The following is a 17,603-nucleotide window of genomic DNA, read 5'->3' on the forward strand; positions in this document are numbered from 1 at the left end:
TAATGAAGGCTTCCCTGCAGCCTTTGAGAGTGCCAGGGATGAGGAAGCTTTGAATAGGAAGTCTTAGTCCTCATTATTTGTTTTATTTGTAGACTATCAGAGAAGCTACCCCTATACACATTTAGATTTGGTGGGTTTAGCGATCCATTTTATGAGTAACCATGGGGGAAAATTGGTGTTATTCCTTAGTAAGCAGAGCATGGGGACTTTTTATATAATTTTGTAATCATCTCAGGTTGTTATACACCATTTCTACCTTGGTAATCCTTTTCTTCTCTAAATTAAACAAAAACCTAGTTATTTTCAGCTTTGGACCCATTCTGTGCACTCTGGGGATTATGCTGTCTAATATATTAGTTGCTGTGGTTTCACTCCAGAGTGAAGGAAGGTGCAAACACCCTCATGGAATGATTCTGAATTTCAAGATAGCAGTGGTTTTACAAACAATACTCTGTACAAAGCAACGAATATGGTCATTGATCAAATGCAATCACCTACATTGCTGCAGTCTTACTCTATCTCAACTCAGTGCTTGGTGCACTCCTATCTTAAAGCCTTCAAATCCTGAGCACCTTAAGTCCTTATCATAGTTTTAATGAGATATTTGATGTTGTTAGTATTTCTTTAATTGTAGGATTTTTTTTTCTTTTGCCTTCCAATGTATCAACCTTTTTAGTTTTTCTAACTTTTAATTTTCAGTCTCTTCCCATTTACCCCTAAGAAAGGTTTTAATTACATTTATTAAACATGTGTATGTGCCTATGTGTGTGTACACATGCACACATATGTGTGGAGGGCAAGGGTAACTTTCAGGAGATAGTTCTCTTGTTTGACCATGCTGGTTCCACAGGTCAAACTGAGGAGGTCAGCATTGGTAGCAGGCACCTTTAGCTGCTGTGTCATCTCACTATCCCTTCCCGTATATCTTTAAATACTTAGGATATATTGATCTGTCCTAATGTTCTTTTTCTTGCTCACCTCTTAGTTTTAGTCAATATAGTAAACTCAAGTTCATTTTATGTATGATATGATAACAGCTCCCCCAAATATTCACGTCTGAGCATGAACTTATCTGAAAATTCACAGCTGGCAAGGAAGACACCATTACTGGCATTTTCTCTTAATGAGAAACATATTCTGAACCAAAGTGGGGAACTCTGTACTCTCAAGCATAGATGAATTATTTTATTGGTTACTCCCAATCAGTCTTTTAAACTTAAAGGCATCCCTCTGACATTTCATATCCAATAAAATCAATGTCCTCACGTACAGTTATTCTATGTATGTATACTAATTATGATATTTAAAATAGCTTTAGTGATGCATTATTGGATTAGCTGGTATATTAAACTTCACCAGTGTTTAATAGGCACATGCTAACAAAATTTGTAGTATCCATACATCAATGGAACTCATTACTTCTTTCAAGAAAATGAGTGTGTCTATCCCTCCAAAAGTTTCCTTGTGAGTCTTTGCAGTTCTACCTCCATACCCTACACTTCTGCCGTCTTGACATCCATAGCGCTCATATGCTTTATGTGACTATAGATGAGTTTGTGTTGTTCATATAATTTAATTAAAGGATGACCTTTAATTCTTAATCCTTTTGCCTCTACTTCCCCAGAGCTGGGATTCAAGGCATGTGTCACCGTGTCCAGTTCCTTATTCTTTGAAGAAATGTGTTCTTTTCCTACTTTAATGTCAGGCTTTCACAAAGACTCGCTTTAGCTTTCTATGATTATTTTCTTATTGCCCCCTTATAGGGTCTTCATTTAATTACTCTTTCAATATTTGTGGGCTTTCAGGCTGTGGGCCTGCTTGATCTGATATTCTACTCGCTGTTCTCACCCTAAGCTTATCTCTGACCATTGCAAGCATGAGGATGGTTCCAACTCCTCCACCTCCTCTCTAGATTTCCATTATCCTCACTCCATCTAATTGCCTGCTTAGCACACAGTCTCACTTAGGCCACTAATAATAATAAAGCTACCCTGAATACAACATGTCCCACATAGAACTGACTTTTTCAAAACAAAACAAAACTCCTTATATTTTCTCTCAGTTTAGTTAGCAACTCCTTCAATAGTACTGCCATAATCTTGTTATCTAAGAAAAAAGGATTCTTCCAGATCTTGCTCCTTGAAGCTTATTGAGTATATAATATTTGAGATCACTCAACCCTCCTTCTCTCTCCATTCTCATTACTGATTTTAGGTTTTTTTTTTTTTTCCTATTTACTGGTTCTCTCAAGATTTCAGGAGGTAACAATGATACTGACCAAGCTACTCTGAAAGAAATTTCACTGAAGCCCAAATCTAATAGTACCACAATCTTGGTAGAGTTAAGATCCCCTATGGCTAACATCATTTTATTAGCTCACAAGGATCTGCACAAACTCACCCTGCTATCCAAGCATCATCCAGTGATTTTTTTTAACATCATCCATCTACTTAGGTTACACATTTACTGATAGTGATCAGTGTGGTTGCTAACACGTGTCTGGCAGAACATTGCTGTTGCAGTAGTAGAAGGGTTTATGTGATTAAAGGACTTTGAGAAACATCTAATTAAGTGTCCTTCCTGAACTGCACAGAATTCTTATCACCTGGGAGCTCTGTGTCTCTTTTACATGAGGACAAAGGACGCAGCACACCAGTTTACACAATGGTAACATCAGCTTTTTTGTTCTCTACGGAGTTTCTCTGAGGAGATGCAGCTTTAAGGTGGTTGTCATGTTCTCAGGTGGCCTCAGATTTTGTGCAACTTTCCTTTGAGAACTCTGCAGGTGCCACTCTCCTGCCCTTGTTCATGTCTCAGGGGTACTTCCTGGTTCTGATTTCTCCTTACCACTCAAATAGCTTCCTTCTAAGACTAGGTACCAGCTAGTTTTATATCAACTTGACACAAGCTAGCTTAATCTGAGAGGAAGATACCCCAATTGAGAAGAATGCCTCTGTTAGATTTTTCTGTTGGCAAACCTGTAGGTAATTTTCTTATTTAGTGATTGATATAGGAAGGCCCAGCTTATTGTGGGTAGTGCCACCCTGGGGCTGGTGATTATGAGAGCTATAAGAAAGTTAGGTGAACACACAACAAAAAGCAAGCCTGTAAGCGTCACTCTTCCATGTCCTCTGTATCAGTTCCTGGCTTTCCTGAATTCCTGTCCTGAGTGCCTTTAGCAATGATATGGAAGAGTAAGGTAAATAAATCCTTTCCTTCCCCAATTGCTTTTGGTCATGGTGTTTGATCACGGCAATAGAAACTCTTACAGTGGAAGACACCTAGCTTACTATACACAACTCTCCCATCTAGTAACAATCATCTGACCATAAGTTTCTTGAAGGCAAAATTTGCTTCAGATTTCCTTTAGTTCTTGCACAGTGCTTAGTAGATGATTCACAAAACATTATTAAATAGAGGCTGTGAGGTAAGGTGGCACACCATTAAATCTAAACTTTCTTAAAATATCACATTGGCCTCCTAAATATTAATTAAGTCTATATCTATTTGTACAAGTATCAAAGTTTGGATTTCAGATATTGGTAATGCCATAGTAAAGAGAATAATAAGATTCTATCCAAATAACATTTGGATCATTATACCATTCTAACTACTAAGAGATATGGCCTTCCATCTTGGTTATGATTAAACACCTTGCTTTAATTCACTTTCTGTTGCTGTGATCAAACATTCTGACCAAAAACAATTCTGAGGAGCAAAGGGTTTATTCAACTTAGAGGTTACAGTTCGTTATCAAGAAAAGCCAAGGTGGGAACTTAAGACCAATTTGAAGCAGAAGCTGTCAGTGTGCTATTCACTGGCTTCCCTCGAGCTTTACATTTAGCTACCCTTTTTATACAGCCCATGTCCACCTGCCTTTGGATGGACACGGCTGGGCCACTCTACTTTAATTGGAAATGAAAAAAAATGCTTCCCAATTATTCCTTGTGCAGCAACAGATACATCTGATAGAGGCAGTTCTGGATGTGAGGTCACATCTGACTTGAGCTATCAGCCAAGATTAGCGCTCTCTCTCTCTCTCTCTCTTTCTCTCTCACACACACACATGTATGTACATATACACAATATATATACACACAGCATATGAATTTATGATGTATATGAATAACGTGCATGTATACACCCACATATGTTCGCCAGCATACTTAAGTTTACAGGTACATTTTCCATTCTCTAACAACAGATCAAAATACCTCTCGATATAATCAAATGAAATAATGATTACTTTTAATAAGTCTCAGAACCATAACAAATGTCATGCCAATTTCTCAGTTAATTACAGGAACATATTTACAGTTTTGTTGGCATTTTGGAAGAGAACAGAACCTATAGTTGTACCATACCACCCTATAGGTTTTAAAGTAAAGGAACTTCTCGACAAAACAGAAAAGCACATAACCATTTCCAAACCTGTTATAGGATATAATTTCACAGGCTTTAAGACACTTTCATGCGTCCAAATTAAGCTCTCAGTTTCAAAAAAGAAAATGACAGAGAACCATTTGGCTCTTCAATCAGTCTTGTCTAAACCACCTATAATGTAAGCCAAAGAAATGACTGTATCATTTTTTCACAGAACTTGCAAGTAACTGAAATTACAGGCAAGGCCCTTCTCCTGATGATGTTCACGGGTACTTTGGGTGGCATGGCTTAGGTACATGCTGCATTCTGACTTTTACAACTCACCTTGTTTCTGAATCCGCGACAGCGTGAATGCTTTCCATTTCCCATCATTATGGTTTTGATTGCTGACAACGGAAGTCATTCCTGAGCCCAGGTCATAGCTGACTTTCACATGTCCATCACTGAGCTCTACACTCATGAAATCTTTCTAGTAATAGAGTAAAAACACACAAGTGATTAGATACACAGAGAAATATATGGGTATTCACTTTTTATGGGGTTTATAAAGGGGCCTCATGACTAGATTGCTGTGCATGTCACCTGTGATAGGAGTACATTTCTGAAACAGAACCAGTGTTACACTTTGTAATGTTTCTTGGATTGTGAGTGTGATGTTATAGTACAGATGGTCACAGTCAATTCACTGGGACATGTTCTCTTATGACAGTAGTGCAAAGTGGATTCCTTTGAAAACCCATTAGGCAACTCAAGCTATAAGATCCCCAAAAGAATTTACTAAAGAAACACGGATCTGAGAAAAACTGAGGCCAAGAAGTATTTCAAAATATCTTTCAGCTGAAGTCTCTCAAATAGGAAGAGAGAACTATATTTGTCCCACATAATTCCATCCTGGGCAAATGATCACTGTGTGGTTCCCATAAAGAGTTATCTGGGATGTGATACTGAAAAAACAAAACAAAACCACTACATTCTATTGTGATTAAATTATCACTGAAAATATGTAAGCATTTGCTGTATCATTCTTGGCTACCCCACAGCTATTATAAACCTCCTTTATGTTTAACTGATAATTTTATCAATAACTAATCATTATATTGGTATTCTACAAAAAAGAAGAAGCAAACACATTTCCCATTCTCCATGTTACCAGGTCTCGTGTGGCAAGATACATCAGGAGAGCACTTGATGAAAATGTCCGGAACTTGAACATGACTGTGGAGATGTTGGGGTACCAGCGGATGGGGCGGCTCACTAATGCGTAGCCTTCACCATCAAACTGAATAGTCCCCTCACTGTCTTCCACTTGTGGGCTGAAAAGAGACATTTCATACCAGTTAGACCTCTTTGGTTTGTTATCCTTCCATGAAGGATAACAGTTTGCCAGGACTGAATGGCAAGCTGTTGTGGGATACAAACTATCTCAAACATGACACGGATTCCTCTTACCCCTACCTCCACTGGCCACAGCCTTAGCCCTCAAACCATAATCTCTTTCCTGGACTTTCTTTTTTTTTTATTATTGGGTATTTATTTCATTTACATTTCCAATGCTATCCCAAAAGTCCCCCACACCCTCCCACACCCACTCCCCTACCCACCCACTCCCACATCTTGGCTCTGGAGTTCCCCTGTATTGAGGCATATAAAGTCTGCACTACCAATGGGCCTCTCTTTCCAATGATGGCCAACCAGGCCATCTTCTGATACATATGTAGCTAGAGACACGAGCTCTGGTGGGGTACTGGTTAGTTCATATTGTTGTTCCACCTATAGGGTTGCAGATTCCCCCAGCTCCCTGGGTACTTCCTCCAGCTCCTCCATTGGGGGCCCTGTGGTCCATCCAATAGCTGGCTGTGAGCATCCACTTCTGTGTTTGCTAGGCCCCGGCATAGTCTCACAAGAGATAGCTATATCAGGGTCCTTTCAGCAAAATCTTGCTAGTGTATGCAATGTGTCAGCGTTTGTAGGCTGATTATGGGATGGATCCCTGGATATGGCAGCCTCTAGATGTTCCATCCTTTCGTCTCAGCTCCAAACTCTGTCTCTGTAGCTCCTTCCATGGGTGCCTTGCTCCCAGTTCCAAGAAGGGGCAAAGTATCCACATCTTGGTCTTCGTTCTTCCCGAGCTTCCTGTGTTTCGCAAATTGTATCTTATATCTTGGGTATTCTAAGTTTCTGGGCTAATATCCACTTTCATAGTTATTTTAAGGCAAGTACTTAGTAGAAAAGTACATAATATTTAAGTCCTTCTTAGTGATATTTATGTTTACTGTTAAAATTTGGGATGTGCTGAATCTACTAAGACACTTCCCATCTACAAAGCATGGAAGAACATGAGCCCTCAAACTCAAGATAATCCCTGTCCAACAAGTCCTCCTTGGGTAAATTAAATTCAGACAATGAAAGAGATCTGTGTTTTCACTCTGTCTTTTTAACTTGTGTTTATTTTAATTTGTAAATGACTCTAAGAAACTGTTTGGATATTATGGGTCCCTACCTATAGCAGGTATAAACTCAGGGTCTAGGCTAGCCCATCTAATAGATTACACTAAACATTTATGGGGTAAAGGAGATTTTCATGTAGCAAAAGGATTCACAGAGAATATATTTCCAATATTCATTTAATAATTAGTGATTGAGAAAAATCTTATAAATAAAATATTTGAAAAGTATTTGTTATTCAAGTGTGAGTTTATCTCATCCATCTATGTATCTGGGCATTAAAGTATCTAACCATGCATCCATTCACCCAGCTATCTATCTACCCTCCCCCCACATCATTATGTACTGGTTGTTTATTCAGAACTTGTTCTTTCAGAACAAGTCTCACTGTGGGGAGAGTCTTCAAACGTTTAATAGCTGCATATTACTATTCATGTAAGCTTTGAAACTGGAGCATTGTACTGTTTTAAGGGTAGAGGGGCTAAAGAGAAGTATGATATAAAACAAGAACCATAAAATGATATTTCAATAAAATCATGGCCAGTGAGATACAAATTATAGAGTACAAAATTGAATATGCTATGTTTGAAAAGCAGCTTCACACTTGTCCAAGTTGACTTACTCTTGGTTCCTTGTTAGAGAGGATTCGAACACTAAATGTAATATAAAAGATGCTGTGTGTGTATTCATATAATATCTTAACCTGGAGAACTAAATTAGCTTATTAATCCCATACTTTCTAGTGAGCCACTTGGCTATTATTTAGCCTTTCATCATAATACACTAACCTCTGAAGCAGTGCACTAGGAGGGGGAAGATGGTACAAGAGACTTTTACATATTTCTTGTAGTTCTCACTTGTCAGAGCCTGGCATATCAAACCACCCTGGTACTAAGAAAATCCCAGATAAGGGTTGGAAGCATCCTCCCTATTTGCTTTCTATGTGCTTTGTTCTTAGACATTGCTACTTAAATTACCCAAACACCAAAAAAAAAAAAAAAAAATCACTACACAACTATAGACTCAAAGGAGACATGTCAGTATATTCTCTGATATAAACATAGGGAAGTTAAACCCTGACATCCTTGTGTCCCAAATCTATCTACTTCTCAATGTGGATTAGATATCAGGTACTCCTGGGACTGCTGGAGAATCTCACAAAAGTCATTTAGCGATTCATGTTGGAATTTCCCAAGCGTGACATGAAAGTTTCAATCACTTTTAGATTTCTAAAGTCTCTCCCAACTCCAACATTTGACATTATCTCACCAAAAGCAAAAGACAATTTATGGGAAAGAGTTTTGGGTGGGCAGTGAGCAAGCACACTGGGGTAGAACAGCTGCCTTCACTCAATTCACTGCAGAGCTTAGTAAAAAAGGAAAAGCAAACTCCCACTTTGAATGAGTAACTTTGAGTTAAGAAAAGTTAGCTCATTTATATACTATAGTATTCCAACATGCAACATTATATTAGATTTTCATGTACATTTTGATCATAGTTTTAAAGGAAATGTAACAACAATTTTATACATTACAAACTTATAGTCCTGTATTTTCTATTATTTTATTTCTGTGCTAAAGTCTGCTTGAGCAAGCACAGAGAACAACTTTGCTATTCTGGAGCAGCCGCGTTCTGTGCCTGCTTGCCAGTACAGCAAGGATGTACAGTGTGTCTAAGCACTTAAAATCTCAGTGTAATTTTCAGGTTCAGCTAACAGCATTTTATTTCTGGCACATTTTTTGTAATTGAATCTTAATGTGACTTTTCATATTTTAGAAAAGTAAGTTATTCCTTATCTAATATTCTTAGTATCAGAATAACTACACCCTTTATTTATTTATTTATTTACCTAAAATGCAGCTTTCCAAAGCTAACATTCTGAGGCCTCCCCAAAATATTCCCAGCTTACCTCCCATAGGTTTGTATTTTATCTTTCTCACAAAATCAACTTTCTCCTTTAAATCGAATGATTGTTATTTATGTAAAAATGTGACAAAGCTTCACGGAAAGAAACCAAAAGCAACAGTACATAGAGTTCTATAGACACAACTGTCACAAATGCAAGGCCACATGGGTCAACAGCGCTGGAGATGACCATCAAAACCTATGCAACTATAGAATCAAGTCATATAAAAGAACAATAGCAACCCTATAAAATAATTCTATAAAGCAAAAAGATACTTTTAAAAATCTTCCAATATAAAATTTTTTATATAAACATAGAACTTTACTTTAAAAAAAGAAAGCTATTCCTGGCACTTCTTTCTTGGTTCCCATAATGCTCTTCTTCCTTTCCCTTTCTTCCCTTCCTCTCTTGTTCCACATCTCTCTATTCTTGTGATCCAGTTCAGTCTGCTGGCCTGGTTCACTCTGAACTCTTCCAGATGCCTCGGGCTGTTCTATCATTCATGTCTACAATGAAACTTCCTCAATCACAATCAAAGATAAGTGTGATTTTGAAGCAAGAAACATAACGAAGGACTCCTGAGTAATTTTTGTCCTTGACATAAGCTAGAGTCATTTCGGAAGAAGGTACATTATCGAGAATCTATGAGCAAGATTTTCTATGTGCAAGCCTGTAGGATATTTTCTTGGTTAATCGTTGATGTGGAGGACAGAGTCCATTGTGAACTTTTTCTCCACTGGGCTGCTGATTCTGGGTCGCAGAAGAAAGAAGGCTGAGGAAGCCGTAGGGAGCAACCCAGTAAGCATTCTTCAGTGGCTTCTGCTCCAGTGCCTACCTCTAGGTTCCTACTCTGCTTGAGGGGTTGCCATGACTGGGACTGTGATCACATAAGCTGAGACAAACCCTCTCCTCCCCAGCTTGCTTTTAGTCATGGCATTAATGTATTGTGGCAGAGAAATGTGCAGTGGACACTGACTTTCTGGACTCTCCACATTCAACTTGGTAAACATTTACTGGACTTTCACATATCCTTGAGGATCACCTCAGATGTTACCTTGTCCACAAAGCATATTTCCAAAGGGGCACTGTATACCCCTTCAAAGGGATTTTTATCGTGCTTTATATTTTTAACTATTTTGCCCATCTTCCCTCCTTTCCTGGTCATACATCTTTTGATGAGTGAGAATGAATTGAATCCTTCTTAGTATCAGAAGGTTAAATGTTAATGATGTGATAGTCTTAGAATCTGTGCATGACAGAATGACCGTTTGAAGTTTTTGAATCATCAGGCACATTGAGCCTGTGTTCCCTGGCCTACATGTATACCAAGATAGCCTTGACATTGTAATTCATGGTTTTGGTTGAATTGAAACTACCTGATAGACAGCTTTCCATATCCTGTGTCAATATGTTCTGGATAAAACGATCTTAAATATGTCAGCCTCTTCTGCCATGTTGATAAGTTGTGATACCAAAAGGACTTGGACATCAAAACTTTCACAGATGTCTTGGAGATTCTTCCTTTATGGTAAGGTAGAGATGTTTAGAAGAAATTGTAAAATCTTCTCTGTTGTGTTGATGGGGATTGGGATTTTGAAATGCTCATGCACTCATTAAATTAGAATTAAAAAAAAACCAAATGCCTTAGTAATTCTGAATTCTTGTATATAGCACTTTAATCCTCTAGGTATTTAATATATACTGCAGTGTTTTACTATAATCATATTATTTTTAGGCTCAAATGCCTGGGTGGGGGGAGGCTCTGTATTTTTATGTTGAGAAATCCCCTACTCTTAGTTTATTATTTGTATACTATCTATTCAGGTTTATATAAAACTATTTCCTGCATTTGCATTGTATGTTGTATATACTTTAAAATCGTGTTTGTTCTCAACTCATTCTTACATTTGATGCTATATATTATGATACTTCTTCCAGGATTGACTGGGTACCTGTTATCTCTCCCATCTTAAGCAGCATCTCAAAGTTCTCTGCAGTTATCCCTGTAAGCATTTGCAGGAATTCACATGTCAATTTGAAAAGTCCTACAGGAAAAGTGATATAAGCTAGGTTTCTATATGTATACTTAATCAGCTTGTGGGGGTAACTCTCCTTATAAAATAATAATTATGACCAGAAGTCATTAATAGATAACCAAACTCACGTGGCAATGAAGAGGCACTCACAGAGGAAGAGACTAGTGTTAATTGACTGTGCTTCAAATCTCTCATCTGTGAAGATTTTATAAAAACACATAGCGATGTAAATGTATTGAAGGGCACTTTTCAAGATCCTTGGAAAATATCTTCACAGTTGGGAAGGGAGCTGAAGTTTCACCTACTTGATAAATCCACCAGAAGTACAATCAAACCTATTCTACGTCATGATAGATGGAGATCCAGTAAAATCCAAACTGTGTGTTGCACAGAACAGGCCTTTTCATCTCAACTCACCTGACAGTACATCCTTTACAGTCGCCTTCTCTCTCCCGGAAATTCCATAAACCTATAGGTTTGTTGTCAAAGTATGTTTCTCCCATACAGCCGGTGAAGGTAGTCACCCGTACAGCATCAGCCTTCTGCAGAGAGACATGGGATTTGTGGGATTTGAGGATTTCATGAATTGCAGTGTTTATGAATTATTAGCAACAGAAGGCAGATAGTTCTTATCTGTTGCATAGGACAATCTTAGCATCGTCTTCTGGCTGTATTATGTCCTCACAGCAACAACAAGAAGGTCAAAAAAGGAAAAGCTCAAATATGTCATCAGTGGCTCCTACTTTATATACTACCTAAAATCGACCTCCATTTACACGTATTATCTTCATCAGTAGAAGCAATTCTTCCTTCATAACCTCCAGTGATTTGTTCAAACACCTCCAAAGTATACAGTTCTCAGATTCTAAAGCCTCTTTCATAAAACTGTATAGTATTTGTATATAACATCCCTCCATCCATCCTCCCATATACTTCAAATGATCTCTGAATTACACAAGAGACCTAAAGCAATATAATATAAATTCTATGTGAGTAGCTGTCATACTATATTATTTAAAAAAACAGTAAGAGAACATCTGTACGTTTTTGATATAGGTGCAATTTTGTATTTCAAATACTTTCCATTCTTCATTTGTTGAGTCTGAGGATAGAAAGCCCATGTATACTTGTGGCAGAAATAAATTATTTCTGACTTCCAACCTTAGGCTAGTTATTGAACTTCTCTAGATGGCTGTGACATGGGATTATTATGAGAGAGATTTTCTGGTCCTAAATCCAATGCCTACTATAGACAAGTATATATTGAGATCCTGTTTATTTTGTGTAAATCTGACTCACAACACAGTAAGATGTCTTTCCCTTGAGGTCATGAATGAATTCACATTGGAGTCTCAGTGATAAAGGGGAGAACACAGGAATAAATTAAGCTGTAACAGTGTTCATCTCAGATAGGGGTTCTCAACTTCCCTAATGCTGTGGCCCTTTAATACAGCATATTAAATCCTTATATTGCAGTTACATTTAACCATAAAATTATTTTTATTGATATTTTATAACTGTAATTTTGCTACAAATTTTGCTATGAATTGTATGAATTGTAATTTTGCTATGCATTGAATTGTAAATGTTTGTGTTGTCCAATGGTCTTGGGTGACTCCTGTGAAAGGGAAGCATGACCCTGCCAAAGGGGTCATGACCCACAGGATGAGAACTACTGATCTCAAGTTTCCATTCCCAGACAGTTAGGCCACCAGCTCAAGAGAATGAGGGAAAACAGCAATTTTGTAAGAGAGGATCATATACATCCATGCTCAGGTTTGTTTGCTGCTATCCCTAGCACATGGTCCAGGATCTAAGGAAGGCTCCATTTAATTATCCTTTGAATGTCAATTCTGATGTTACTACCATAAAGACAGGTCATCAGCTCCGTGAACACTACAGTCACAACAGAGGGAAAAGAAAAAGTCCAGGCAGGAGAACCTGTTTAAACAGCTCCTGTTTCAGCCCAAACTTACTATAAATAAGTGGCATATTCTGCTACCTATATCAGAAACCACACCAAACCCAGCTGTGATGGTTGCTGTACTGGCTGGTTTTGTGTCAACTTGACACAAGCTAAAGCCATCAGAGGAGGAGGAGTCTCAGGTGAGGAAATGTCTCCATGAGATCCAGCTGTAAAGCATTTTTTTCAATTAGTGATTGATGGGGGAGGGCTCAGCTCATGGTGGGTGTTTTCATCTCTTGGCTAGTGGTTCTGGGTTTTATAAGAAAGCAGGCTGAGTAAGTGAAGGGGGAAGCAAGCCAGTAAGCAGCACCCCACCATGGTTTCTGCATCAGCTCCTGCTTTCAGGACCCAGCTTTGTTTGACCTGTTCTGACTTCCTTAAATGATTGACGACAGTGTGGAAATATAAGCCAAATAAACCCTTTCTTCCACAACTTGCTTTATGGTCATGGTTTTGTTTTTGTTGTTGTTGTTGTTTTTTTTTTTCAACAATAGAAACACTATCTAAAACTGTTGCTTCCCTCAGTGATAGACTGTGATCAGTATATGTAAGCCAAATACCTCCTTCCCCCAAGTTACTTTTGGTTATGATCTTTGACGCAGCATCAGGAAGCAAACTAAGTAAGCGTGGTCCAAGATTAAACATAATGACAAATACAAATCAAGACCCCCCAATATCCCCCTCTCTCTGTTTGCTGACTATGAATTCAGTGTGAGAAACTACCTTCCATTCCTCCTCCCATGCCTTTCTGTCCCCTCAGTGATGGACTAGGAGCCATAACAAACCCTTCCTTTCTTAATTTTCTCTTGTCATGTCACAGCAACCAGAAGAGTAATGGGCCTGCAAGTCTACCTGAATTATTTGGAGATAAAAAGAATAGATTGAGATGTTTTAGAAAATAAATGAGATGGTCATGAGAAGGTAAAATATTCGGGTTATAGCTTTAGTTCTAACATAACAATATGCACCTCTTCCCAGTCCTGTGGACATGCAGAGGAGCTGGGGTCAAGAGTCACTGTTGTTATTTGAGACAGGACTCTGGAATGCTGTCAACAGCTGGTGTCTCTTGACTTGAGACGGACCGTCCTGTTGTGGCTTTTACTTACTTTTCCAATCTTCCTGCATCCTGAGATGCCACGCTTGAGAAATCTTCCTGCTCATTTACATTTCAAGCAGTAAGTTGATTAAGTGCATGCTGGTAGGTTTTGGTTTATTGTTTGTGTATCAGGAGCCTGGGAACTCTTGGTCCAAGCAGTATCTTAAGGGTTTCTACAGATTTCCTTTGTTTCTGTACTCTCGTTATCCTTAGACAATTTTAGAATTGCTTTGCACTAGTGACACCTGCATGATGATGATGATCATGATGATGATGATGATACATATTTGAGTTATGTTCCAGCTGCATAAGCATGAGGACCTGAGGTTGGATCTACAGCATATATACAAAATCCAGGCTTGGAAGCATACTATAGCTCAGACACTGGAGTGGACAGCAAATCCCCTCATGAGAGTTGGGAAAGAGGTAGATGAAAGCCATACTGGAAGATACCCAACCATCACGTTTGGTTGATATACATATATGAACATATGCATGCTTACTTCCATGCACATGTAAACACAAAAACACACAAATATACAAACACAAAAATTTTAAAAATTATTTATGGTATAAAAACCACACTCTAGGAATTTCTCACATATTTTAAACATATGCTTTTTAAAGGTGGGACTAGAGGTGGGACTGAGGCAAGGATATTAAAAGCAACGACCTCCTACCCTAAGCTCAAGTCCAAGCCCTTCCACTAACGACTACGTAACATGGTCAGAACATTCAAATTCCCCCTTCTTCAGTTCCTTAATTAGGAAACAAGGGAGATTGCAAAATCTATCCTGCTATGGTCTGAATATCCACAACCTCCATAAATTCTTACATTGAAAATCTTTCCCTCAAAACCTCTGCGTGGTGGAACATACCTGTTATCCCAGTGCTTGGGAAGCAGACAGGTGGATCTCTGGGAGTTCCAGCCAGCCTAGTTTACACAGTAAGTTTCAGGTTATGTGGGAGTTTAGGAGAGTCAAGCCTTCATGAATGGGATTAGTACACAAAAGGCCCAAAGAAATTCACACACCCTTTCTCATATGGGAGCACATAGCAAGATAGAGCCTTCCATGTAGAAAGGGCTCTCATTACAAACCAGCCTGTTGGTACCTTGATCCTGGACCACTCAGTTCTAGAACAATGAAATTTTGTTTAGTGCTTACAAATTGAGTAGCCAAAATACATTAAGACACTTTGTTTCGTGCTGAATATTGATTGAATTATGTAAATTGCTTAGAATGCAATTTAACACATAATGAGGATTATAAAATATTATAGACATTTATCATTGTTTCTTTTAACCCAAAAGCAAGGGATGTGTTCGTACTGCTTTCTTGTACTACAGAACACTGAGCACCAGGGGTTAAATATCTTATTTGAGGCCACATTTTTTTAAGTAATAGGAAGATACAAATCTAACCTGGGTATGAATTCAAAATTCATGACCTTGTATTACTCTGTGTTGCCCTAATTTTCATTAGGAGAGCAGAGAAAGTTGTCAATATGACTGTATATTACTATGCACTGTATATATTTATATGCAGTTTTATGGAAGAGGATGGTTTTACTGTGCAGCTGTGGAATCAGCTCTCATATTTCAGAGTCGCATTTTTTGCACAGAGCAAAGAAATCAGCTTCACACTCTGAGAAAGTCAGTTCTCACGAATGTGGGGTCATCCTGGCTTGTCACATTCTCTGACTAATCTCATCTCAGGGTGATTGTGACAAGTCCAGGATTACCCATTATATTCAGATGTGTTCTTACATCTCACCCATGGGTCGTTTTTTCAACACCTAATTCCATCTAATCGGCATAAGCTTCTCTCAAATGCAAGCACTCTGCAATTGAAATGCACAAGGACCTGCCACAAAGCTATTATGAATATTAAGTATATTGCTCCATAAACAAGAAGAGAAGAGCAACTCAAAAACTTTTTAAAGCAGATCATGATTTGGAAGTGTATGGCCCCTATGATATTTCTTGAAGATTTGTAAATCTTTTAATTAGATGTTTGAACTTCATAGCACTTCACTTTTATAAATCATAAAGTAATTGCAAAAATGATGCATAGCTAAGAAACACTTTGCTTTTGAAGTGACTGAAAAAAAATGCCAAGAAAAAAATAAAAAAACATGTCACAGTTAAGAAATAAAGTACTATCGAAATCTTAGAAATATGGTGCCTCCAGATTGGGTTGTTCACAACTCAAAGATGGAGGTTCTGTTGGGCGTCATGACACATGCCTGTCATTATAACAGTTGAGAGGCTGAGACAGGGTGATTACATGTTCCAAGCAGGCCTAGCTAGACACAGTAAGACCACGTCTCAAAAAATAACTTAGAGCAAAGAGAAACAAACCACCAAAGAAGAACATTCCTTAAATTGATGGATTCACAAACACCAGTTAAGAAAACACGGACAGGTGTTTATAGCACTCTCCACACCTTCTCTTCGTTGTCTATAAGAGGAAAAAGGGATGGAAACAACTCCTTACCTTTATTTTTCCGGTCAGGCCACCAACAAACAGCATTGCATTTGCGTCCACATCTAGGATAGTATACCCGGGAGGAGACACTGAATGGTAGGTGCTGGGTAACATACTGGCTTTGGGTCCATCTAAAGCTCTCACAGAAATAGATCCATTTCTTCCCGTTCTTCAGGCATACATGTGTGTGGAAGTGAGGAAGGGAAGAAAATACAAAAAATGAAATTTGCATCGCATTTGATCAACCTCAGGTCTCACAGCCATAAAGTAGAGATACTCATCTCAGGTAACTTCAGTGAACTGTGTTTAGGGCTAAGCACTAAGTCAGTGCTTTTCAAGCCAACACAAAGATCTGACATTTGCTAAGTATTTATCATAACATACAAATAGGGAAAGAACAACAAAGCTGATTCTGTGTATGAATGTTGATATGAAAGGACAGCCGAAGTTAGCTGATGGAACAATTATAGATCAAAAGGAAAGAGTTTTCCTCTTGCTTTACGTAATAATTTACTGCTTTATATGACATGAAACATAAACAAATTTTATGACTTCATTTATTATTTTGTCAAATTTAAGTTGGCAAGTAGAGTCCAAATGAGCCATGCTTCTGCAGCATAAGCTGCACAATTTTGCCTAAAATTCTCTCTAATGGATCTTAATTTGCTGGAGCAGTCTCCCTAGAATTGCAGGCCTCATTGTTTGTCTTGTCATCTTAACGTATAGAACATAGTTGTTCATCTGTAGAGTTCTGTATACAGATTTGTAGAAGTACTCTTTTAAATTCAGTTATAGGAAAAAAAAAACCCTGAAAGCTGTTATCATTTCATTTCATTTTCTTTTTTTAAATGATTGATTTCCATAAGTTGTTAAATATGAAAATCTGGTCTCTTCAGAGACAAGCAGTCATAACAAACCTTCCTAATCATAGCCTTCTCTCTGCTGTTTCATTTCAGTAAACTCTATTTTTGTGGAGGCAGTGCTAAGTGAAATCTGTGAAACAAGAGAATGAATTTATCAACAAGGCCTCTTGAATAGGGTGAATCTCTTCAGATATAACTGTACTATGTGAGCACAAACGTCCAGAAACAGAGTAAAGTACTCAGTCCTTCTGATACCAACAAGGGGGTGATCTGAACTTTATCCTTTTCCCCTTCCCACCTCTCTGACTCTTTCTCCTCTCTCTCATGTACATATCTTAAAAGGAACTAAAGTTATTGCTTTTGATCATGTTAACATGGAAACATTTGTGTGCATGTGTGCACTGGTATGCTTGTATATG

The 17,603-nt window shown here is 38.1% G+C and overlaps 1 protein-coding gene across 3 annotated transcripts in view; it reads right to left on the reverse strand.

Moving 5' to 3' along the window:
- Positions 1 to 17,603, reverse strand: part of Lama2 (laminin subunit alpha 2) — a 601,578-nt gene that overhangs the window by 43,258 nt on the left and 540,717 nt on the right. For all 3 annotated transcript variants that reach the window (XM_021173596.2, XM_029482896.1, XM_029482895.1), the window contains 4 exons: positions 16,331 to 16,490; positions 11,188 to 11,312; positions 5,534 to 5,696; positions 4,708 to 4,852 (listed from right to left, as the gene is read on the reverse strand). In XM_021173596.2, coding sequence (XP_021029255.1) covers positions 4,708 to 4,852; positions 5,534 to 5,696; positions 11,188 to 11,312; positions 16,331 to 16,490 — 593 coding nt within the window. The remainder of the gene's footprint in view (positions 1 to 4,707; positions 4,853 to 5,533; positions 5,697 to 11,187; positions 11,313 to 16,330; positions 16,491 to 17,603) is intronic.

The sequence above is a fragment of the Mus caroli genome, chromosome 10 (assembly GCF_900094665.2).
Source record: "Mus caroli chromosome 10, CAROLI_EIJ_v1.1, whole genome shotgun sequence".
NCBI classification, from domain to species: domain Eukaryota; kingdom Metazoa; phylum Chordata; class Mammalia; order Rodentia; family Muridae; genus Mus; species Mus caroli.